At 39.7% G+C, this 24,632-nt stretch overlaps 1 protein-coding gene across 5 annotated transcripts; it reads right to left on the bottom strand.

Annotated features, from left to right (window-relative positions):
- Window positions 1-181: 181 nt before the first annotated feature.
- Window positions 182-24,201, bottom strand: ide (insulin-degrading enzyme). Of its 5 annotated transcripts, none has more exons than XM_085297532.1 (25): window positions 24,051-24,201; window positions 22,081-22,265; window positions 21,295-21,502; window positions 20,303-20,472; window positions 19,413-19,535; window positions 18,025-18,137; window positions 17,675-17,837; window positions 17,307-17,399; window positions 17,076-17,167; window positions 16,769-16,849; window positions 15,795-15,898; window positions 14,849-14,951; window positions 14,630-14,752; window positions 14,138-14,220; window positions 12,414-12,558; window positions 11,228-11,338; window positions 11,019-11,139; window positions 9,850-9,941; window positions 7,628-7,739; window positions 5,975-6,142; window positions 5,478-5,750; window positions 5,071-5,132; window positions 3,307-3,379; window positions 3,143-3,210; window positions 182-2,240 (listed from the first exon to the last, which is right to left on the bottom strand). In XM_085297532.1, exons 1-25 carry the CDS (start codon window positions 24,134-24,136, stop codon window positions 2,145-2,147), a joined length of 3,048 nt encoding a protein of 1,015 aa, XP_085153658.1. In that variant the 5' UTR covers window positions 24,137-24,201; the 3' UTR covers window positions 182-2,144. The 5 variants fall into 5 exon arrangements, with proteins under 5 accessions (XP_085153658.1, XP_085153657.1, XP_085153659.1 ...); XM_085297531.1 differs by lacking the exon at window positions 12,414-12,558 and adding an exon at window positions 13,191-13,335 and having other exon boundaries at window positions 24,051-24,200; XM_085297533.1 differs by lacking the exon at window positions 12,414-12,558 and adding an exon at window positions 13,191-13,335 and having other exon boundaries at window positions 24,037-24,195.
- Between the last annotated feature and the right edge of the window lie 431 nt (window positions 24,202-24,632).

Here is a 24,632-nt window from a genome sequence, read left to right as displayed (position 1 = left end):
AGGTGTTCTGAGATCTGCAGACTAAACCTTTCCCATCAGATCTCCTCTCTGCCGAGAGGCTGAACTGTTGTGCACACGATGCTTCTAACGTTAGACTTCTACAGTATGAGCTCTGTAAATAAATGTATTTTCCAAATGTTGACGTGCACGTGTTGAGACTGGAAAAGTGGGACAGACGAGCTTCCATTCAGCTGTTTATTAATTAGAAACACACAAGAAACATAAAAAGACCAAACTCAGCACTCTTCACCTGCCCATGACCCCCACCAGCCAATCACAGTCATTCTGAGTTGCTAAATACATCCAGAAATTAAAAATTTGATTTTCTAAATGAAAACCACTCACTAGGTAATTCACGTCAAACAGTGCACGGCCCGCCCAAGCCTGATATGTAACATTGGTTTCATCTAGAACGCTGTGTGAAAACTGCTTTATCACCGGCTCTCCTGAGACGCTGTGGAGCTACATGCTGTGTAAGTAATAGACTAAGGCATGCTTCTGCTGCTGGTTCTTTGGGTTTTCACCACAAGGTAATATAGTGCCTTTTAAAGCAGTAGAAGTTGATAATGGACTTGTTTGAAATTAAAAAAACGAAATAGTTTGGATCTAATTGAGACAGTAAAATGCCGGGACATATTTAAGAAACTTTTGAAAAAGCAGGACTATTCATGAACTCTACCTGAGAGCAGATATGTTAGGGGAATGGGAAAACATAAATTAAGATTTGCGGCTCCACCAGCAGTAGTTTTTACACTGTGAAACTGGTTAGCACCAAGAGAGCAGGTCACGTTAGCACTGCACCAAGCAGGGCCAACAAAGCAATCAGGCTGGAGGCGGTCCTCTCTGGGGTTTAGGCCCACGCTGTTTCCTCTGCACAGCACTGAGTTTATTGCTTAGTGAGAGAAGTGCATATATTTCGGTAAAAGGATCCAGACTGGAGCGTTTTACCAAACTCTCGCCTTCAGACATCAATATGAAATGTTTTCTTGTTTTTAGAGAAAAAGTTCGAGCTGCTTTGTTTGACATCTATGCTTTAAGAGCTAATGCTCACCCAGAATTATGCTGGGGACAGAATGGATCCTCCAGGATTGTGCCTCAAATCAGACCAGGTTACAAACTAATGTGAAGGTAGCAGCTGCAGAAAGTCTCTCATGCAGAGTGAACGGATCCTGACGACCTCCCCAAAGCTTTGGGAGAGAAACAAAAATGTCTCTACAGCCGTTACTTTTCAGTTTTCAGAAACCGATCACACTGTAAATTGAATAACATACTGATGTAGATGACAGACTAAATGTTTTTATTTTAATTACTAATAAAACTGAATAATAATAAAAGGCAAAACAGCATGGACATACCCCTGAGATGTCTGAGTGACATACTACTGTGAAACGCATTAAAAAAGAAGAAATGTACGGGCATGGTTTAGTGGTTAGCAATTTAAAAACAGCTCCTCATAGGATCCCAATATTTTAGCAGTTTACAGGCAAACACGTTAAAATTCAGAAATTTGACTTAAAAGATTTCATTTTCCCGAGTGCATCTTCTGGGATTTCTCCCCCCTAGGAGAGCTGTGGTTCCTCTCAGAGAGTTACAAACACACCAGTCCAAACAAATAAAAGCAAAGACCTTCATGGAGCTACTGTCTTTAACCTCAACAGCTCATCACAATAAACCCACAATCCATCCTCAAAGCAGGATGTCTCTGAATAATCCAAATAAAAAGCCTCCTACTGTGAAGCTTCTGCAGTACACTTGAACTCATTAAAGGGTCCTGGCCCTCAGCTTTTTTCTTTTTTTCGTCGTTTTACTTCTTTTTCGTCTACAGCAGCCTACACAGTGCTGTGAAGCGTGAGCTTACGTCTCCTATTAGAGACGTTACATGAGGTGATTCTGGTGTTACCTCTATAATTATCACAGCTACGTCAACAACTTTGTGATTCTTTTGTTTCCTCTTTGAGTGGCTCCTCCCTGCTACACATGCACACACCCGCAGTCAACATGCATCCACGCAAACAAACACACACTCATGCAGGCTCCGTCAGATGAAGGTCTTCCTAGTGGCAGGAGGAGGTGAAGTGGTTAGATGTGAAACAGAGCAGGGCCGCCCTCCGTGCCTCCCTGCTGTGTCGACCTGCCGGCCTTGCTCACAGTTTGGCTGCCATGAAGTTGATGTGAGGTTTGACCAGGGGGAACAGAGGCAGACTCCTCTTGAACTCCGTCATGTCCTGAATCACTGTGGGCTGCAAGAAAGATCAGATCAAAGGGCGGCTGAAAAACGACCCCCTCCATAAACTCCAGAAATAGTCCAGAAACAAACAAATGCTATTCTCTTTCTAAATGACATGTTATAATTTGGAGCCTAAAAGCAGGCTTTGACAAAGTGTTAGACACTACAGAACACAATGAACACTGTCATCAACAAATGGAGAAAAGGAAAAACTGATCAAAAGAGGCTGCCAAGAGGCCTCCAGGACATTAAAGGAGCTGCCTGAATGTCTTCACTGAGCATGGCTAGAATAGCAAGAAGAAGATGCAATTGAAAGGTATGTCCACCTCATTTGACACAAGCTGATGATTAACAAAAAAAAAAAAAAAAAAAAAAAAAAAAAAAAAAAAATGTCAGCGTGAAGAATTTTAATTTATATTAAAAAAAAGAAAAAAAAAGAGATAATAACATCTATTTGAGCAATTCGGTGTGTGAGACAGTGACAAGCTACAAATCCACACAGGTTAATGGTGTGGCAGTTCTACCCTTCAGTTATTGGTTAACGAGATGTATTGGGATGTCCTGGTTATTGTCACCTTTTCACATTTAACCTCCTAAGACCCGAACTCTTTCATGGCATGCATTTTTAATTTCTCTTTGCTTGGAAACAAAGAATTACCAGATTTTTTTTTTAACCCAATTTTTGTTTCTGAGAAAAATGAGATCCACATATGAGGACATTTGTTTTATATTTCAATAGAACAGTGGTAGTATAATGTCCTCGTCAGTGCATATCAAGAAAAAATAAAAAGTTTGATCACCGTTCACCGTTTCACATTTAAGCTGCGCATTTATAGTAATGTTAAAATCTGACTGAATATCAGCAGCTGGGGAATCTGTCAGGTTAACAAATAAAAATAAAAGTTTGATCCTTACCTGTGGCAGGGAAGGAGCAGGAGCCAGGTTGACATCATTCTGAGCGGGGAACTCTCCCACTACTGGACCTGATGTACACACAGACAGGTCAGACTGTCAGTGAGCGACCTCAGTGGGTGTCTAAATGAAGCCCATGTTATCATCTTGTGTCTACAGATACTCACAGGTGTCCATCTCCCTGGACAGCACGTGCACCGACACTTTGTGTCTCTTTGGGGCTTCGACCGTCAGTCGCTCCTGGATAGACAGACAGACAGGTGAGGATGATACATGGAGGTTGTCAGGGAACATCATCACCAGAAACTATTCCCTCCATTAATGGAATGACTCATCACTTTTGGGAAAGAGCTTTGCTACCACAGAAAAGAAACCCAGCACAGACAGGATGGCTGTGTGTGTTTCCCCACTGAGTGTGTGATCAGTTGTGACAGCCCTGTGGAGATTTAGCGACACAGTCGGGCTTCATCTCCGACTCTGGATGGAGGATTATATTAGACTGAACATTTGGCTCATCTGCAGTCAGACGGCGTCAACTGTGGCAACCAGAAATTAAATAATAAAAAAAGAAAAAGAAAAGACGCAGCTTGTGCGATTGCTGCTGATATGACATTAGAAATGCATTAGGTTTATTCTGCATGGGGGCTGTAATGGTTTCTGCAGGGCTCCGATAATGCCAATTCTTTCTGGGGCCAGGTGTCCTTGGGCTCTTTATCCCCCCGAAACAAGCCGGCTGGCTGTCATTATTGCCGCTGATATGCTGTGAGCGTCCTGTGTCAGTGTCACCTCCACAGCTATGAATAGAAGCAGGAGGCTGGATGAGATGAAAGCTAGGAGGGCAGAATGAATGCAGCGGATCTGTGTATGTGTGGACACACAAACAGAGTAGGTGGTGCTGAATAAAGTCCTTTTTTCCCATTAGTACCTTCTCGCAACTCAGCTCGACTCGTTTTCCATTACAACCGAGTACCACCTAATGTGTGTGGGGTCATTATTAGCAACGCAATCGAACATCCCGTGACGTCACGTATGTGACACGAACGCTACAACAGAGGTGGACCTGGAGGCGATGTTATACCTGCTGCTAGGTCTGTGGCTTTCTGTCAGACATGGGGACCACAGTGTTGTTTCTGTGTAGCCATTTCTCTTATGCCGGGTTTCAGAAATGGTAAATATGGTTTTCGTACAGGAGACACTCTCGTGACTCATCGAGTGATGCCACTGACTGCCCAATCGATGACATGCAGTCTATTGACGCCACATTTTCAGATCGCCTCTGATCGCTATGAACTCCGGTTGAAAAGGTACTAAAAAAAGTACCTAGTACCAGGTACTACCACCTGATGGAATACCCTCAAAACATGTCGAGCCGAGTCAACCTGAGTAGATACTAATTGAGTTTTGTCTGACATATATTCTTTCAGCAGTGCAAAACGTGGGGGCGAGGATATGTGACCTTTGAAAATAAAGATGCTGATGAAAAACTGTAGTTCTTTGAGTGGCCAAACTCCCACAGAGTCCCATACTAACAGCCTCAACTTCACAGCATTAAAAAGCATGTTGAGAACATCTGTAAGTTCAGTGAAGTCTTTTCATAATGTATCCTTTGAAACTTCATCAGGCTTACAGTGAGGGGCGTGGCCACTTTGACAGGTATGCTGACCAGGGACCTGCAGGTAGCAGCTGAGTAAATGAACTGAACCTCATCTAGTGCACAAATTGATCCTGCTTAACGAACCTGCCAGTGTCTAAACTATGATTAGGAGTTGCTACAGTTACCCTAAAAAAAATAAAAATAAAAATAGCTACAAACAGTTTTGTCTCAAACAGGTGTCAGACTGAGCAATCCAGCATGACACAAGGACATGTCTCATGCTGTTAAAAGTCTTCCAAGGAAGAGGCATCATGAGACATAAAGCTATACTACTTACTCTGTAAAACTCCATTACGTTTTCTTTTGTCAACGTCTTCAGATACGCCACTTCAATGTTGTCTGCAAAACAGCAGGAAAAACAGAAGTAAATTAATTAAATTAAAAAAAAAAATAGAAAAAAAGAAAAAGACAATAGTTCCCGTTTGCAATGCTTAAGAGATGGACTCAAGAGTGAATCCATGATTAAATAAGGTAGGCTATTATCCTTTTATATATGATTAAAGGAAGAAACCTCTGGCTGAACCAGGCCCAGGGAGGGGCAGCCATTTGCCACAACTGGGCGGATTGCTGTCTTTTTGTGTTACACAAGCTGGTAGATCAGGAAAAACCCATTTGGCCTGCAAACTAAACTAAACATAATTAAGAGTTATCAGAGAGGTGGACTGGACTGCTGGGAAGCCTCACCTCTATCAAAATTGTACTGCTGAGAGATGATCTCTCCCCAGTATTTAGCACACTCAGCAGACAGCTTCTTCGGTTTGTCCAGGCGGCGGATGGCCAGGGCTTGGATGTGTTTCTGGAAGGCTTCCTCGCTCATCTCCTCCACAGCTTTCTCCATAGTACACAGGAAAGCTTCCACTCGGCTCTCCAGGTAGTGGGGCGCCTTCTCTGACTGGATGATGAAACGCAGCCCTTGCACTCCATTAGCCCGCCGTGGCCCGCTAAAGACAATGTAGCCTTTTGGGGGATTAAGAGAGGAAGTAGGTAAGAGCTCCAGACTGCTGTAAACACTGTTCCAGAAAGGTTTTTGTAAACCATTCCACTATGGACCAACTAGATGCATGAATAATATAAATAATAAACTTGATAAAGCTGACACTGTTTGTATAAACTTGAAATGGTCTGGAAAAAGGTACCCACGTTCTGTGTCATGCCCTATCATGTGTGTTTTGCAACCTCACCCAGCTGTTCTTTGGTTCTCAGTGTGTTGAAGCAGGGCTCAGAGATGATCTGACAGAACAGCTCTAGCAGCATGTTGTCGTGGGTGGTCTGCATGTCTGTTTGGTAGTAGATTTCGATGCCACAATTGTTGTGTACCTCATTCCTTTGCTGGTAAACATACCAGCCACCTGAGAGGAACATAAGAACATACATTTATGCTGTAATCATGGAAGACAAATCGCTATGAAAAGATGACCACAAACAAACATCACCAAAATAATCCCCGCAAAGCAAAATAACTGGACCGCCTTCATTCATGTGGCGATAAAACCATTTCATTTTATGGGGAAAACTGAATGACACTTCACATCAATGTATTTTATTAGGTTTTTTTTTAATATATTTTTTTCAACTTTAACCCCATGTACTCACCTTGTTTTTGTACTTGTGCAGTTATATGTAATATTAAAAAGACTAAAAACAGGAAAGAGAAAGACTAGATGTAAAAATATGAGCACCTGTAATTCTTCTGGCTTTGCTTTTTGGTCTGTGAAGGTTCAACAGGACCTCACTGAGATACGCTGAGAACTAAACTTGGCATGTGAGTGAGCAAAACCATCTGAAGTCATTTAAAGCACAATCCTTTTCATTAACCCAAAATCCACTGACTCATGAACTCTGATAAGCTTAGAAATGAATTTCACCAGCTGTGCTGTACAACTTAATACAATCCATCCCTGCACACTTAATCAGGTCTTTCAGTGCTGCATTAGAAACTTGCACAAGCAATTCCTACAAAAAGCACATGAGCTGTTTCATTGTAGTTTTACAGCTGAACTTCAGTACACTGCTTGAGCCATAGATAAGTACTGTACAGTAAAACCAGCACAGTTCAGATAGAGGACAGGGGACACTTCAATAAGACAGAAACAGCCCGTTGAATGCCAACAGCAATAACTCTAGTTTGTTTAAATCCACTGTGATCAAGTCTGCTCTGAATGCAGGACGAGTGCAGGCTGAGTAATGCAGGTGTCTTTATGCACATGCTGACTGAGCACTCTGGACCTGACACTCCCTGAGCACCGAGCCACAGCTCCTCTCACATTGTTCTTAACATGTCAAAAGTTCCACACACACTGAAGCAAGCAATAGCTCAACATTGCTGTCGGACGCATCCTTTGAATACTCAAAATACTGATGTGATGTGTGAAAATGTGAGTTTCTCATTGTAGACTTTGAGTCACAGGGAAACCGTTGATAATTTTCTGTATAATTTATAGCTCTGCTTTTCGCCTCCACATCATTCAGCTTTCCTAATGTGATCTGAAAGGCAGTGCAGGTTTGCCTGTGTGTGTTCATTGTCTGAGCTGCTGACAGTGAGGTGTGTATGTATTGTAGCCAATGACGTCCATTTCCACTCAGTGACCATTATGTTCCTTTGAGGTAAATGTGGGATGCTGAATTCAATCAGGTCTTTTTTCAACAAACACACGATGGCGTCACTGATGACGAGGGCGAGAGTGTTGGACAAGAACCCATCTGCGTGGTCGCCGTGGAGACAGTCATGACTGGCAGATGAAGATTTACAGTGCTTAATCTGTATGTGTGTGCGTGTGTGTGTCTGTGCGTGTGTGTGCGTCTGTGTTTGTGGTTTGGAGGAGTAGAGGACCTACCGTCTGGAACCTGCACCTCTCTGTAGCGAATCAGCTGGCTCGGGAGGAGAGGCTTTGTGTGAGCATGCTCAATGAGCGTGTCCTCCACCATTTGCATCATGCCAAGAGCAGACTAGAGGAGTGACAGATGGAAATGAAATTCAAACATTTCAGTCCACAAACTCTTGAGTAACACCAGCTGAACTCTCAGAAAAACATTTTGTAGAGATTCAAGAATTTTACATTTATTGTACCTACCAACATTTACTACATTACTCAAAATAACCAGCAGGTGCTTTTTAAGAGCACTTGTATAGTGAACTGTGATAGAAGTTATTCTCAATATGCGTGGTAAGCATCTTGACTTCACTGATATACAGTGTAGACATTTTGCCAAAGGCATTTTTAATTTCCATAAAAAATTAAACATTGTATATTTTATAACATTAATTGTGATATGATTGGTAATTTATTTCAACATGTGAACAATATACAGGTACATTTAGAAAAGAAAAGAAAAGAAAAAATACTATATAAAATACATACAAAATGTTCTAATTTACATGTTGAAAGGGAGTGGGAAGAAGTAAACACTTATTTAATCCCACCCCTTTGCCATAAATTATCAGTTAATATTTAGTCAGCTTCCTTACTGATATAACTTGTAATAAAAATAGTGAACAGATTTCTGATATACTATATACTATAATATCACATCATGAGTTTTTTGTTTGTTTGTTTGTTTGTTTTTAAATGGAGACATTCACTTAATTTAAATATTTTCCTTTTCTTTATAGTTCGAGAAGATCATATTTTTATAACTCTTTTTGAACAGTTTTATGTTCGGACATTGCTTTAATTCCATATTCAGTTTGTTCCATAGTTTCACTCCATGAACAGAAACACAAAAGCCTTTTCTTGTAGTACGTCCCTGTTTTGAAGTTACAAAAACCCCTTAAATTATAACTTCCTTCGTTCAAAAAAAACACATATTCAGAATATTACCTGGCAGTTCTTTATTTTTTGCTTTGAATAGAATTTGTGCTGTTTGGAATTTCACTAGATCGTCAACTTTCAATATTTCAGACTGCAAAAATAGTGAGTTTGTATGTTCCCTATAACCTGCATTGTGGATGATTCGAATTGCTTTTTTTTAAAGAGTAAAAAGTGAATGTAATGTGGTTTTATAGTTGTTGCCCCAGACCTCTGCACAATAGCTTAAGTATGGTGAAACCAGTGATCAGTATAGAATATGAAGTGATGTTCTGTCGAATATTTGCTTTGCCTTGCTTAGTATTGCAATGCTACGTGATACTTTGGAATGAATATATCTTACGTGAGCTCTCCAGTTAAGTTTTTCATCTATTATTACCCCCAGAAATTTATTTTCACTGACTCTTTCAATATCAACACCATCTATTAGAATCTTTGCATTTGTATTTAAACTACTATTTCCAAATAACATAAGTTAAGATTTATTCAAATTTAGTGATAATTTGTTTTTATCAAGCCAGAACTTCACTTTACTTATTTCATTAGTCATATCCTCCAATAAATTCTGCAGATCATCACCAGAGCAAAAAATGTTTGTATCGTGAGCAAAGAGAACCATTTTTAATACTTTGGACACTTTACAGATGTCGTTAATGTACAAGTTGAAGAATTTTAGACCCAAAACTGACCCTTGGGGTACACCACAAGCAATGTCCATACATTAGGAGCAACCACCATTTAATTTCACAAACTGCTTCCTGTCACCTAAATAACTCCGGACCCAATCTAAAGCTACCCCTCTGACACCATAACGTTCCAGTTTTCTTATTAATATATCATGATCTATAGTGTCAAATGCCTTTGTCAAGTCTATGAATAACCCAGCCACATATTGCTTTTTGTCTATGGAATTTGTGATGTATTCTATTGAATCTAATAGTGCCGATGATGTTGATCTGCTTGATCTGAATCCGTACTGACTCTCGGTGAGTAGTTTATGTTTATCTATAAATTTTTCCACTGATATAACTAAATCAGTTTTGTTCTCTCACATAAACCCCTCAGTTAGTTCATCTTCTGCTGTTAGAGAAGCTGGTCATTATTATAATTTGATGATCACAAAAGGGATCATTCCTCCATTTTAAGAGTGTTATTCTCCGACGAGCAGGTTGAAGTGCAGGATCTGATGAGACAATAAACCTCTGAGATATGGATAAATAAGTAATAATAAGTAGTGACTCCAAACAAACCTCCTTGGTGATGTTGCCATGAAGAAGTGCTTCAATATGTAACCGTGACAACAGCTGAGGTATGAAGGCCTTAAGGCGTGGGAGAGTTACATCTGCAATACAGATCACAGGCAAAAGCAATCAATCAAAGAGTAATTTTCCAAGGCTGGTAACAGACTGATTCAAAGAATAACTGTTGAGTGTGGTGATTTCATCGGGCAGTCTTCCTGCCATGAACAAAGCAGCAAAGCAGCACGTCATATTGCAGTAGTAAAAATAATACCTAAAGACTGAGTTAGATGTGCATAAAAGTTTAAATTTAAGTCATGACACTCACAGCGTCTCAGAGACCACAGACAGAGGAGGACGGCGGGCTAAAGAGACTGATAACAAAACCGAGCTGTGCTAATTGGAAGCCCAGGTGACTGAGCTCCAGGTCCTGACCCAGCAGGTTAATTGAGTCTTGTGTGAATCTGAGGATACTCTGTGTAAGCTCTGTGGTTAAAAATATAACAAGCTGCCCTGCAGGCTCCAGACTGGCACTGTGCACGGGAAAGACTGCAGCTAGGGAAGCAACTGCTAGAGGACAGCTTCAGCATTTAAAGGAGAAAAACTGAAAAGAAAAGACCCAAGGCGAGAGGAGAGGCCTCTACTGTGTGCAGAAATCTGAAAACTTCAGTGATAGTTTTACATTTTTCACTGCAGCTATGTGATTTAACCTTTACAGTGTCTGGGTTAAATTTGACCTGTTCTGAGACTTGACTACAATAATTCAGGTCAATTTGATTGCTTTACTGGGTTTAGTCCACACGCTTCAAGTACTTCACATTCATGGCCACTTTACCAAAAATGCATGTCTTTGGACTGTGAGAAGAAGTCAGGGAGCACAGGGAAAACATGCTAACTCCACACAGAAAGGAGTTGGAACCTTCTTCCCAGGAACCTCCCTGCGAGGGGGTGGCGCCAACTACTGCACCATCCTGGGACCTGAACTGACCTTTCAGTGAGTGTGGAAAATGCCTGTGGAAGTTCCACACATGCTTGGTTTTCTACCACTCCAAAAACAAGTTGTTTTTTTTAATGTAAGAAATGCTCTGTATTATGCGTTTTAATTAACTCTGTTTAGTTCACAGATGAAAAAGCAGCCAGTAAGCATTCCTGCTGAGACAGAAGAGAAACAAGAGTCTCACCATCTAGAGCCTCTCTGAGCTCATCTTTGGTCCAAGCGACCTCGGTCATTAGAAGACGGAGGTAGTACATGGCATGCTGGTGAGGCTGCTCAGCTCTGAAGTTATTCAAAGACCTCATGTACTGCAGAAAGAAAGAAGGCAGAATCAGATCACCATTAAAACTGAGACTGGAAGCTAAACTATTACTGAGTCAGTGAGTCTGAACTTACAGCTTCCTTGATGATGTCAAAGCGCTTCTCGTCTATCTCAAAAGTGGCCATCTTCTCGATGATCTTCTTCAGCAGGATGTGCTGTTTGTCACTGTAGCCTTTAACAGACAGCTGCAGCACACAGTGACAGGAGACAGGCGGCACATCATCACAAACAAAAGGATACATTAAGCTTATTAGCATAACAGTTAACATTTGTTGTTATGAAGGTTTTGCATTCATTTGCTACCATGAATACATGAATGTGTTCTCCATTTAATTCAATCGTGGGCTGGCCAAACTATTGTGAAGAAAATCTTTCCAGATTAGACCGACTCCTCATGGTGAAGAATAATCTGAATCTCTAGAGACTCAAAAACAAAAACAATGTCAATGTTCTGCCTGAGTTCACTGCACGTGCTTGGGCATAAATGAATTTTCCTGCATCACGCACACCTAATGGCCCTTCAGGATTCAGCATAACCTCCCAGGGCTTCGCTGTCACTTTCATCCCACAGCTCACCTCACCTTGTGGCCAAGCCCCTGCAGTGACACTTGTTAAAAGTAATCTCTCCAAACATCGTTAACCTTGACAAACGGCCAGCATCCACACTAACACTGCTGACTCAGATCAATTACTTGCAGCCCATCACACAGCTATACAGCCCTCTGTAAGGACACACACCAGTCATGAATTCACAGGTGAGAAGGGAGCTAATGAATGCAGGTTAGTTGGTCATTATGACAGCTGAAGAGTTGTTAGAAGTCAGCAGGTTTTAAAGAACAGTGGACAGACAACACCACAGCAAACCAGATTGATTCAGGCCATTACTTTGATGTACAACATTAAATCTCACACATACGCACACAAGCAAATTGCTCATTCATAAATCAAGGAAACAGAAAAACACCTGATTTAGTGATACACTCCTAATGATGTTAAACCTCCTAGATAAACCTGCACAGATCTTTAAATTTAATGCCGCATTCTACATACCTAAGAACAAAAGGAGTGATGTCACTCCCAGTTTTGTTATTTGCAAGAAAATGCATATTAGACTTCTCTCTCAGATTGAACAAGCAGGATTTCACACAATCAAGAGTGTAGAAACCACAACCGCCAAGTTATTTTCACTCTGTTAAAGCCTCAAAGTGCAGCCTTCACTGGCACCCCATCTTCCCTCCAGACTTCAAACGGCTTACTTACGAGGATGGCATTCATCCCTGAGGCTACACCATACACCAGCCCAGCCAGGCGGGCTGCATATGTATACTCTTTTAAATCATCCTTCAGTAACCTGAGCAACAAGTAGGTCATGTTGCAGTGCAGGGGGTCTGCGTAAAGGTAGCGACTAATGGAAGGAAAAAAAGAAAGAAATGAAACAAATAAATGTTTGTTGGGAATCAAGTGTTGCCCAACACTAAATAAAAACACATATGAGAAGAATGATAATGAAGAGTATGTATATGCAGCCACATGACCGGCTTTCTGTTCTGCACTGACTAACAAAAACTTTTTGATGGAAGAATAGTGGCTGACTTTCAAACCTGATGCCTTAATTACAGGTGTGTGTTTAACCCCAGCACACCTAAAGGATGATTTGATATGGAGAGAATAAAAGCCCTCGCAGGTAGGCATGGTGTTTTAACAGGAGGTTGATAAAAGAGTTGATAAAAGAGGGAGTTGTAAATAAAACAGATACTATGCCAGCCGGGTACAGGTTAGAAGGTGATGTAAAACACACGCAGGTTCAAAATCTCTACAAAACCGTCTCAAATGATCAAGCATGTCAAACAATAAAAAACGTTCAATATACGACAGTTTCCTGTTATTGTAACTTGCAGTCTGGCCACAGACGCGGTCAGATTGGAAGGTTAACGTCAGCTATTGACCCAGGCCTGCCTGAGCCACTGTAGCCCAGTTTGAGGATAATAAAGGGAAGGCGGCATGAGGTCGGCGATGGGAGGGATTGTGAATACTTACATACATCCCATAGACGGTATTTTGGAGGTCATAGTTCAAGCCAGCTAGCTCGGCTGCATATGCATACTCGTTGAGGGAGTCCTTGAGGAGCTCCAGGTATAAATATGCCATGTTACAATGCAATGGGTCCACGTACGCAAACGGGCTGTAGAGAAAATGTCACACAAAGCATACAAATAAAGCTGCACGAGCTGATGCAAACTGCAACTACTGTGTAGCATGTTTCACAATTTATGAACATATAATTAACTGTAGCTATCAGGAGTGTAACAGTGGAATTACTTACAGACTAATACTGTCTAATTGTAGTCCCACCTAGAAGGGTTTGGCAGTGTTTGTCAAGAAGCTGATCCAAGTTAATCCAAACGATCCTATATTACACAGTAGCTAATTCCAGAAGCATTTAATCCTACTAAATTAAATCAACACTGAACAAGGGAACAGCCACCTACCTTGAATAAAGAAGACAACCAGTAGAATGGTGTGTCCATTTATGTGGAGTTACACATGGCACTTATTTAACTTTGTTGCTTTTAACATGCTGACCTGTGACCATCCACAGTCAAACCTGGACTTATTTTCCAGAAGATCTGCATTTTAAGTGTAACCAATATGAGATTTACTCTCCGGTACAGTCGTAAAAGCTACTTTTAGTTGCTCCCTTGTCACAATGGGTCACCAAAGTAGGTAACTTTGGCAATTTTACATCTTACACAACTTCAAAGAAAATGTGTGTCTCCATATCACATTGGGAAACCTGATGACACTAATAAATGAATATTTTGATAATTATTTTTGCACTTTGTTATCTGATTACTTTAAAACTTATTATGCAGTACATTTATGATTTCTCATTATTGAGTTAATCTTAAGAGTCACAATTTACTTGGTAAGAATTTGTGTCCACACTCCAGCTGCAGAACAAATCCTCTATATTTACTACTCACCTGAAGAACTCAAAGTTCAGGCAAGCCTTGGGGAGGAAGAATTTGTCATCCTGCTTGAACCACACCTTGCTCATAGCAGTGTCCTGGAAGAAATGAAAACCAAACTTAATTTCATATTCATGGGAAGTCTTAACAAAGTAAAGCATTGAAATGCAAGCAGAAGGTAAACCGTACAAGCAGACGATGCTCATTTAATCACAGAAATCTAACAGTGTTACTTTGATAGGTCTCTTAGCAACAAACAACAAAAGCCATACTAACTTTTATTCAGTTGTTCCAACAGAGATGGGAAATGTAAGCTTTTATTAGCTGCTTAGTTCCTCTGATCCTGACACAACAACAACTAATGCTTGATGTCTAAATCACAATACCACATTTCCATATGAAAGCATAAGAGACTTAAGAAGAAGCAGGTAAGCAGGGACCGTCCAACGCAGTCAGACAATGAAAAGTGACAACACTTTGATGGAGCTGTGCAGAGAAAACACTTGCCTTGATTAAAGTGGGAACTGACGGAGAGTCTTTCTCAAGAGGGTAGATCTCGAAGTTGGTAGGGATGAACTCATTTTTCATTGGCAATTTGAATTTGCCGTTGAGGTCTGCATTTGCCCATTTCTACAACAGAAAAAGATAAACAATCAGAGCCTTATATAACTGATGTAGTGGTTATACGCTGATTACACAGCAGAAAAACTGGACACAATCATTCACCTTGATGGTCTCCTCAGAGATGGCCTCCTGTTTGTACTGCGTGCCGTACCACTCTTCTGTTATGTCTGTTTGTCCTTCAAATGATTTTGATACCACTGCAACTCTGGAAAAGTAAGAAGACAACAGGTCACATTATAGATCTATACAAAAAGCCCTCTGTGCTACTTAGTGCCTGTTAGCTGCACAAGATGTGAGTGCTTTTCCATTTCGATCATGTTTCAGGTGGTGCACAGCCATTGACACATCGTTTGGCTGGAGCTGTCAGAGTGCAGGTTTTTCCTAAGTTTGAACATTTATCCCATCAGTATGTTTTAGTTAAACAAAGTTCAAGGACTCAGTGTAAAAGGAAATGGTGTTTCTCTGTAAGTTCTCTTGTAGCTGGAATGAGATGGATAAATAAAGAAGCATTCGTTCATGAATTTAAAGCAGTTTTGGCAAAAGCCCAGAATTAAATGGCTACTTCAGTAAAGGAAGAGACTGGCATGCAAACTGTCAGGGTCAACCAATGACTGCATGCTGTCGTCTCCTTAATACACATTAAGAAATGGACCGGTTACAAGTCTGGACTTTGCTTGGCACAGCAGCTGCAACCCAGTAAATGAATTAAAGCTACACCAGGCCCACTTTTATTTCAGTCCAGTTATCCAAGTGGGACTGCAGCTGTAAAGTTTAGCTTAAAGTTTATCTCACCATGTGCCCACATCTTCCTCTGAGAGGTTATACACTCAGATTAAAGTAAAAGAAGCAAACAGAAATTTGCCCAACAAGTTCACTGCTGCAGAAATGATCTAATCAGCAGGTTATTTTTTGCTTGATAAACACAAAACTCAGTCTTCTTTTACAACTGTTGTTATTGCCTTAATCTACTTCTAGTTTTATGCAGTTTATTACTTGGTAACAGAAAAGGTAAAGTGAGCCTCACCACACATTGCAAAGTCACACTGACCTGACGTGTTCTGGTCTCAGCTTATCCAGCACCATCTCGATCAGATCTGGCCTGAACTCTTCCAAGAGGTACTCTGCTGCTAGAACTTCTTCGAGAGGGTAGTACTACGACACACAAAGAAAGCTGTTGGCATTGCACCGTTTGAAAACACAAATGTGTAAAAGGCCTCCATAAAGTAAATTCTAAACTTCTACTTAAAAGGACCGACGATGAATCTCATTTACTATTAAAACCTCGCTGTGTTTTTGGAAGCACAGTAGCTATACAAAGTTGTTACATAATATCTTACAATGACTGCAAGCTCTCAAATGTATGGAGATGTGCATGTATTCCATCTTAAATATGCAAACACAACCCTTTGTATTAAAAATAAAATAAAGGACCAAGGCCCCACTTTGGAGCCATGTGCTTTAGCCCATGGGATCCAGCTGGCCTTTGCCCAAAGAAGCCTACATGGGTCTAAAAGGGCTGTAGGGGCCCATGTTGAGTGGGACCTTCAAAGGTGAAGGTCCCAACACAATCCCCGGCTTCCATGTACTTGCTTGTGGTACATGAACTGGATATAGTGGGCTCGCCTCAACACATAGCTTGGGCTCTGGAACAAAGCTCCTGGGGAAGGGCTGGACTCTGTTCCACTTGGGAGCTGCACTAGGTGAGAAACAGCGGCAGGGGTGGGTATTTTGCATGCATTTGACCGCATGCCCTTACCCAAGACTCACTGGAGATCTCCTGTCTGACAAGAGAAGGACTCTTTATCTCCCTGGATTCACAGGAAAAACTGTCTAATGTGAGATAAGTCTTGGGTTTCCTCCTTAGACTGCTGTCCCCAGAACCCAAAAAGTAAATTAAACATTTGGTACCTTACTCCACCTGCTGCAACAATCACATACTGTGCATTTTGATACAAATAAAAACTAGCTTGATTCTGACAAGGCTGCCTGGAAACAATGACTGCAGATAAAAGAAGGACCTACATGTAGTAAACCTGCAATTTTGGAAGTGTAGCCACGGGGACGCTCCTTGTCTTTGAACCTGAAGGCAACATTGTTTAAATCCTATAGAGAGAGACAAAAAGGTTGACGGTATAACAGCTGAAATCACCAAACATACAATGACTACATTCATTTAGCTTATTGATCCAGATCTATTAACTGTGATGCACATAATGGAATCCATATGCTATTCTAATTTCTTTTTTAAAACTAGCTTTTACAGTGAGGAATAGGAAATCCGCTTATACTGACTCTTAGAAAGTATCACTGAACTAACAACATAAATCACCTTGCACTCCTCAAACACCCACTCTTGAGGCCCTTCAGTACGTAGTTTCTGGATGTACTGGAACATGTGGAAGATTATGTCCTCAACGTGCACTGCAGTGACACACAGATCATGCCCCAAGATTTAATATTTACATTTCTTTTCCCTACACATACTGTGATTGATCATAATCACATGCAAAACACACAAACTAGGTATAATTCATGTAAAGTAGTGAGATGCATGACTTACAGAGGCCCTCCTCAGTCAAGTCCACATTGATGATGAAGAACATGAATCCTCTGGCTCCCTCTTTCTGACCTCCAACAAGTGTGTTCACCCAGCCTTAGAAAGTAATTATTGTGAAAATTTAGTAAGGTGTTTCTTTCATTTTTATGATAAAAGAAACTGTTACTGTGAATGTTTCTGTCCTAAAAGAAAACTGACTTCTATTCCAATCACTAAATAAGAGGAACACAGGTCTCCTGGTGTTACATTTTATGTTTTTATACATTTTAACACATAAGTAACCTCGGAGCCAATCATATATTTTAGGATATGGTTTTACTAAGTGTATCACTTGCTCTAATAATATTTGACACCAGCTTGCAGTCTGCTACCTTTAGATTTCAGCTCAGATAACAAACTTCCAGGTCCTTCGTGACCAATCAGATGTCCCAGATAATGTCCTGGGTTAGATTTGTAGTACTTCTGTAGGTCTGGGATGGGGAAAGTCACATAAAGATTTCTAATGTCTTTGATGGGAACCACTTTGTAGAATTGCTGTAACAGGAAAAAAGAAGAACACCAACCAGAAATGTGTTACTAAGGGCTCTTTCATCTGACACTTCAATGACTGTAGTAAACAGAAGAATTTATGAATCCCAAAGTAACATGTTAGGGGAAAAAATGTTTACAGACATTTTGCAATGCAGTAAAAATGTAAAGGAGTGAGAAGTAAACAGCTCACTTTAAGGTGTTGTTCCTGGAAGGGGTGTTCGGGAAATTCTGGAACAGGCACGTTTTTGTTTTCCACTTCTCCAAATAATTTAACCACCATGGCCGTCAACTCATCCAGTGATTCTGCCAACAAAGGGTTTAAAAAAAAAAAAAAAAAAAAAAAAAATCACAGATACTGAATTTACAATAAAGTTCCCCCCCTTAAAAAAATAAAACAAAACCCCAAAACAGTTGATTGGCTAGCTATTAGCATTTCAAGCCTGTAACTTTTAGCTGTCAAACAAACTGGCTCAAGTAAACCTTGCTTGCAGTCTGTATTTTAACACTAAAGCAGATTATAGGCCATTCTTAAAGGCCTATAATGGAATGGAAAACAAATGCCACAAAGAACTGTGTGTATCCTGGTTTGAAATTAGACACTGTTAAGTTTTAATTTAAAAGTACATTGCTGAACATTTGGCACTTAACATTTGTATTTTGTTTTGTTTTTTTAAATCTACGTGCTCTTTGTCTAAGAGTATTTGAAGTAATAGTTCAGCTTACTAAAATGTATTAATTTGGATAGGTAATACATTTTAGTAGTGTTTGAGTCATATTTATAATTAACCCAAGGTGTTCCTAGGTAATATAAACTCTATCAAACCAACACAATTTTTTAGTAGGATTTAATGCTACAAAATATTTCTCCACAAAGTGAAGCTAACAACTTTGATTTCAAACTGAGTCTTGAAGTTTTAAATATTAAGAACGCTCACTGATTAATACAGCTTAGTACAGGAGGACAAGAAAAGAAAAATAAATCTGTATGACACCACACCCACATGACTTATAACACATCTTTACTTCTAATTACTAACTACATGCGTGGGTGAACTGTGGTATGCAGGATCATGTGTCCTGTATGGACTGGAAGGATGGTGAGTCTACAAGTCCAGCATTCATTTATTCATTTTAAAGCTTTAATTTCAAGTTATTTTGCAACTTTAGATTACTTATATAAATCTATTAATAAATGAAAATACATTAATATAGCTTACTTTATACAAAATTAGCTCTTTTTTTAAGGCATGGCAGCAGCACTTGTCCATGGTACCACTAAGTCAAAAATGTTCGACAACAGGTTTAATGTCCCTAAAAGCCAGTAACTCAAGTCTCTCATCACTTTCACGTTATTCGATGGAACGAAACAGATATGTTATCTTGAAAGTCTCTCGTTTTCGGCAGTGACACCAAGGCACATTATCACAGCTGATTTGAGAACAACACATCGTTTTGCTCTACAATGAAATGTGAAATACTAGAATTCAGGCGACATTCATGCATGACTTGCACATTGTTCAGGTCAGATGATTATTTTGCAACATTTAAACATCACATGCGTGAGCAATGTCATCTTACCTCTTCCTAACACACACAGTCCCATGAGGTTAGAAGAGTAATATGTAGAGTGGAATTTCAGAAGCTCCTGACGGACATCAACCCCCTCTTTAGATGGTCTGGTCTCTAGTGTCAATTTATTTCCTATAAAAAGATCAGCAATGTACATTTTAATGTAATTAAGAAAAGGCAACACACTCCCGTAGTGAAATTCAGTGAAATTACATTCCATAATCAATTTCTATATTATAAAATCAACCCCCTAAAACAAGTGCTACAGTCTACATGAAGCACTTCTAAGGCAAATTAAGTGGGGTTTTTGTTTTTCAAAAGAGACACCATCAAAGCAGCAGACAGGAGAAGCTATGTTAGTCTGCTGAGTGCACTGCTTTCAGATACGTCTGATCCTCTCCTGTTCTTAATGGGAATACAGACGGTATAATTCAAGACTGCCATCAGGTGGCTATTTTGAGCTCAGAGCTGCTCTGAGTATACGTCACTCTGATCTGGAATGACTATCAGAAAACTCCTAAACTGCTTTCTCAAAAAACAAACTGAAATTAGTTCATGTTTAAAATAAAAAACCAAAGCCATTGAGAAGTATTTCTGGGCTAAAACAGCAGTCTCTTATAATAAGTAGGCTGCATGAATGTAAACCTCATTTAATCAAATATTAGCCACAGTTAACATATGTGACTGGATTCTGCTCTAGATTAGTAGTCTAATACAAAATCTAAAACACATCATATCGACCCTATGAAGGGAATTCTTGCTTAAATATTCTGTGCAGGGCGGTTTTGCTCTCCAGTCAAAATATTCTGCTATAACAACTGAAATGTGATGCACTAAGCAGTCAGAATGAATGATGTAAAGACATAGCTTGAGTGAAGTCTGGCAAGAACAGTCTCTACCTGTTCCAAATTTACTGAAAGGGTGTTTTGGGTTGCCAGTGGCCTTTTCCAACTGAAACAGCCTCCAGGCATCATTCATCAGGTTTTTCTCATGCTCAGAGTCCACAGCGTTCACCTCGCGGTCCTTGCAGCTCTCGTCAAACAATGGGCACAGAAAGAACTGGGCAAACCTACAAAGGTCAGAAGTTGCTGTTATCAAGGAGTACATTTCAGCATGTAGAATAACAACAGAGGTGTGTGATAATACTACTAGATTTCAGATTTTCAGCATTTTCTGGTGTGTACAATCTTGTTTATATTAAATACAGATTATACGTTATGACTGTTTGGAAAATGAACAAAAGCTTTGCAAGAGTACAAAGTCAGAGCAACTGCCATGCAAATGAGGAAATGCTAAGCACACTAAAATTCATAGTGTGCATCTAAAGATGTACACAGCAAACATTATACTGTAAAAAGTAATCACTGTAGTTCTGTCACATCATAAGACTGCTTAAAAAAAAAAAAATCAACATTATTGCAAAGGAAATGGACCATGAACTTCTTTTAATAGATGTTGTATTCTTAACATACAAACTCCAAAATACTAATAATCTTTCACTGTTTACCTCCTAAAACCTAGAAATGTTGGTTTAATTAAGTAACTATAATTTTAAAAGAAAAACCATAATATTCAGATATCTAGTTTGTATATATTTTTAATAAGAATAGGAAAATTAGGCTGACTAACTGAATTATACGATCCTTTCATTTTCCACAAAGGAATCATCATCAATAATTCAGATCACTCCTCACAGTTCTTTCCTACCACTGAAGTCCAGGTGGCTTGAACAGCACAAGGGAACAATTAGACAATGTCACCAAAAATATATATATAATTTTTTTTTAATCTATCTACTAGAAATGTAAGACCACTGAGCTTTTAAATGTGTATCATGTATCACTTTGATGTTTCTGCCAAAATTAATACCATCAAATGAACACCAACATACCTATCTAATGCTCCTTGCAAGTGCTCATGGGAAACATCAAAATAATAGTTGGTATGTTCTCCGCTGGTGAAGGCATTGGAGCTGCCTGCGTGCTCACTGAGGAACTGGCTGTACTCGTTCTCCTTGGGGTACTTCTCTGTTCCCAGGAACAGCATGTGTTCACAAAAGTGTGCCAGCCCTGAGATGTTTGGTGGGTCAGACAGAGAACCTGCAAATTGAAAAGAAATTCCCAGAGAAATGTAGTTAATGGTGCTGCTTCTCTTTCATCCATGCAACAGTTGTGACTTAATGTTTGCCAGGTGAGAAAAACAGATCTGTAACGGCACCACAACAGGTAGATTTATAAACAATGAGATGTACATGACTAAATTCTTTATCATTTTTATTCAACATATAAAAAGAATGTCACAGGAATTTCACAACTTCCTCAGACATTCAAAACAACTATCTAATGCTTAGTCAGTGAGAACTTTAAGCTGTGAGTCCCAACAGTTACATGTTATTTGCTGGTGAAAAGCTATAATAGAGAAACCCGATAAGTACATAATGTCATATCTAGTTTGCAAACAGAAATACTAGATAATAGACATCAGAAATACCCATCCAAAGCTTAAAAGACATCTGGCAACTAATGAGGCAACTCTATGCATGAAAGTATATTGGTCAGCAAGGCACAGTTATATTATGATGTGGGAAAATTGCTCTGCTTTTCCAAATGGTGTGATAGAACACGGAAAAAAAATCATGGTCACCTGGCCAGGACAAAGAAAATTAAAACCTATTTACCTATGTGGACATCCAAAGCAGCTGAAGATTTGTCTGTGGTCGGGTCACTGATGAGCACTGCCTTCAGGCCATTGATAAACTCCAGGCCCCTGTACTCCCGCTTATCCTCAGGTGAGCGAATAACATCACTAACCACCCTCCTCACAGCCGGGTCGGTCATTCTGACTGACAAGGATGACACCAGTCTGCAAGCAAAGAAAACCAAATGGACACTTACAATTAAAATTGTAATATGTTTTGATTTAACGTGACATAATGGCCAAAGGAGATTTTAGGACAATAGATGCCTCTAAATGCAAGTGAGCTTAGAAGTCTATATTTGGTATGACCACCTTTATTCTTAAACACACTGTCATGCTAAAAATGAACCAATCAGACACCTTCCAGATAGTACTGCATAGTTTGTTAAATAGGTTAGTAATAATTCATCAGTTTTTACATGATTGCCAACATCAGTCCCAAACCATGACATAGCCTCCAACATGTTTCACAGATGACTGTAGAAACTCACAGTTGGACCTCTCCCAACCACCTCCATATATACTGCTGACGACTTGAACTGAAATGTTCAAATTTGGATTCATCACTGTGTAAGAATATTTTGTTCTTCCACTGGTTTTAAGTCCTGTTCTTGTGTAATTTTGCATTCTTTAAGAAGTGAAACATGGTGACATCCATTCTTCAACTGAGAACGTTTCTAATGAGAGTGCAGCGATGAGCAGATGGATCATCTGAAGGTCCCAGATGCATCTTTCAAGTATTGACAGGATGTCTTTTTCCTCTATTCCTTAAAGACATGGCTTTAAGATACAGTTCGTCTGTTGCAGATAAAAGTGACAGGTCTAAAACTTCTTTTAACCAATTTCCTCAAATTGCAGGATACACTGCACAAGATGTTAACATATGTCATACATTTTCAGCTAATAGCTCTATGGGAATCACCTGGTTAGTGTTAAGTGTCTTAACAAAATTTAAAAACCAACATCAAAAAGATTATTGTGAAAATGATCATGTACAATGGCTAAAACCGACTCAAAAAGCTGCCAGAGTCCAAATAAAAACTTGTGTCAGAAAAATGTAAGAAAGCCTGGAGAACTACTGCTCAAGACCAATAAAAATAAATAAATAAATAAATAAATAAATAAATAAATGAAAGAAAGTCTGGGTCCTTGGAAGCATAAAGAAGTAAAGCGTTTCTAGATAGTTGTGTATATAGAAATGATCTGTCTGAATGAATAAGAAGGAAAAAAAAAACACCCATAAGGATTTAGCTGTGTTTTAACAGGTGCCGTGACTCACGTAGTTTCCACACATCACTGTAAGAGCTGTTAAGCAACACATGGCTCGTTTACTGCAGTTTTACTGAAATATTACATGAAATCTTTAATGATTTTCGGGAACACTGTTTTTGAACAACAAAAAAATCAAACGAAACCAGCAACACAGTTTAGATAACCAACTATTATTACTGCCTTGGTGTAATTGCTACTTACGTACAGTAAGCTAAACAGCAATGACAGTTAAAAGACAGCCACGACGTAGATGTGTGGAAACATTACATCTCTCTGGTACTGAGCACAACGGGGATTACAGTGTGCTACAGTGACTCAGTAGAGGACACAAATTAATCCATTACGCAGAAAGCAAAGTCGCGCTAGCTTATTTAATGAGGGATAAAAGCTTCAGAAAAGTTACCAAGCAACCATGTGAGAAACGGGATGTCTTGTCTAACTCGCTGGCAAACATTTGGTTCCGCAAAGCTAAAAAGTGTATTGTAAGCGATCACGGAAGCGCAGGACACAAATACACAATGTAGGATCAGCTAACATTTCGCTTTAGCTAGTGAGGTTAGCTGGGTCAAAAAACCGGCTCGAGCCGCTAAGATTAGTTTGGTGTTTAGCCAGCTCGCTGCTCGGTGTAAAAATAACTCTCCTATTTTTCAGTTACAACACTTACCTAAAAGAGCTCACCTAAAAGGTCGGTTAAGACAGAAAACGTAGCCTGCTGACTGAAGATATCTCGTAAACTGGGCCGTTCGGTTAATGCACTTAAACATACTTTGCACCCATGAAAAACAAACCTGGGCTGTTACGGCGCCATCTTTGACTAGACACAAACAATCGATAGAAGAGCAGAGCGCACCTCATAGAGGCAGGTTGTCAAATATTTAATAGATTCTGCCACTGACGCCTTAGACCACGACAGCGTCCGTCGTAAAGCCAAATACTCAAGATTATAATGGCAACGAAGCGCCAAACTGGCTAGAGTAGTTCAGAATATTGAGCACTGTCATTGATTCGGAAACCGATTAGACAGTCTGCGTGTAGATTTCCTTTTACGTTAAGCATGACAGATCAAGTTTCCAGCCCTTTGTCAGAGTGAAAAATGAATAAAGCTGCTATGGAAAAACAGGAAATTTTATAATTTGGTTTTCCTAAAAAAATATTATTATTAATAATAATTTTTTTTAAAATCACAAGGCTTGTCCGTGGTCCTCCATCTCCTCTAAATGTATAATACAAGCAATCGGTAGTTAATATTTTATTTTAAAG

This window comes from Mchenga conophoros, linkage group LG13 (genome assembly GCF_057382185.1).
Source record: "Mchenga conophoros isolate Kocher_MC1m ecotype Shallow Benthic linkage group LG13, M_conophoros_male_GT1.1, whole genome shotgun sequence".
Lineage (NCBI taxonomy): Eukaryota > Metazoa > Chordata > Actinopteri > Cichliformes > Cichlidae > Mchenga > Mchenga conophoros.
Note: the sequence above shows the minus strand (reverse complement) of the source record. Positions and strands in the feature narration are given on the sequence as shown.

Coding starts and splice junctions, on each gene's coding strand:
- ide (XM_085297532.1), bottom strand. CDS start 24,136: ATGTTTAAGTGCATTAACCGAACGGCCCAGTTTACGAGATATCTTCAG. Junction 14,221..14,629: donor CAGTTCCCACTTTAATCAAG/GCAAGTGTTTTC, acceptor CATTTCTTCCAG/GACACTGCTATGAGCAAGGT. Junction 3,211..3,306: donor GTCCAGGGAGATGGACACCT/GTGAGTATCTGT, acceptor TGTGTACATCAG/GTCCAGTAGTGGGAGAGTTC.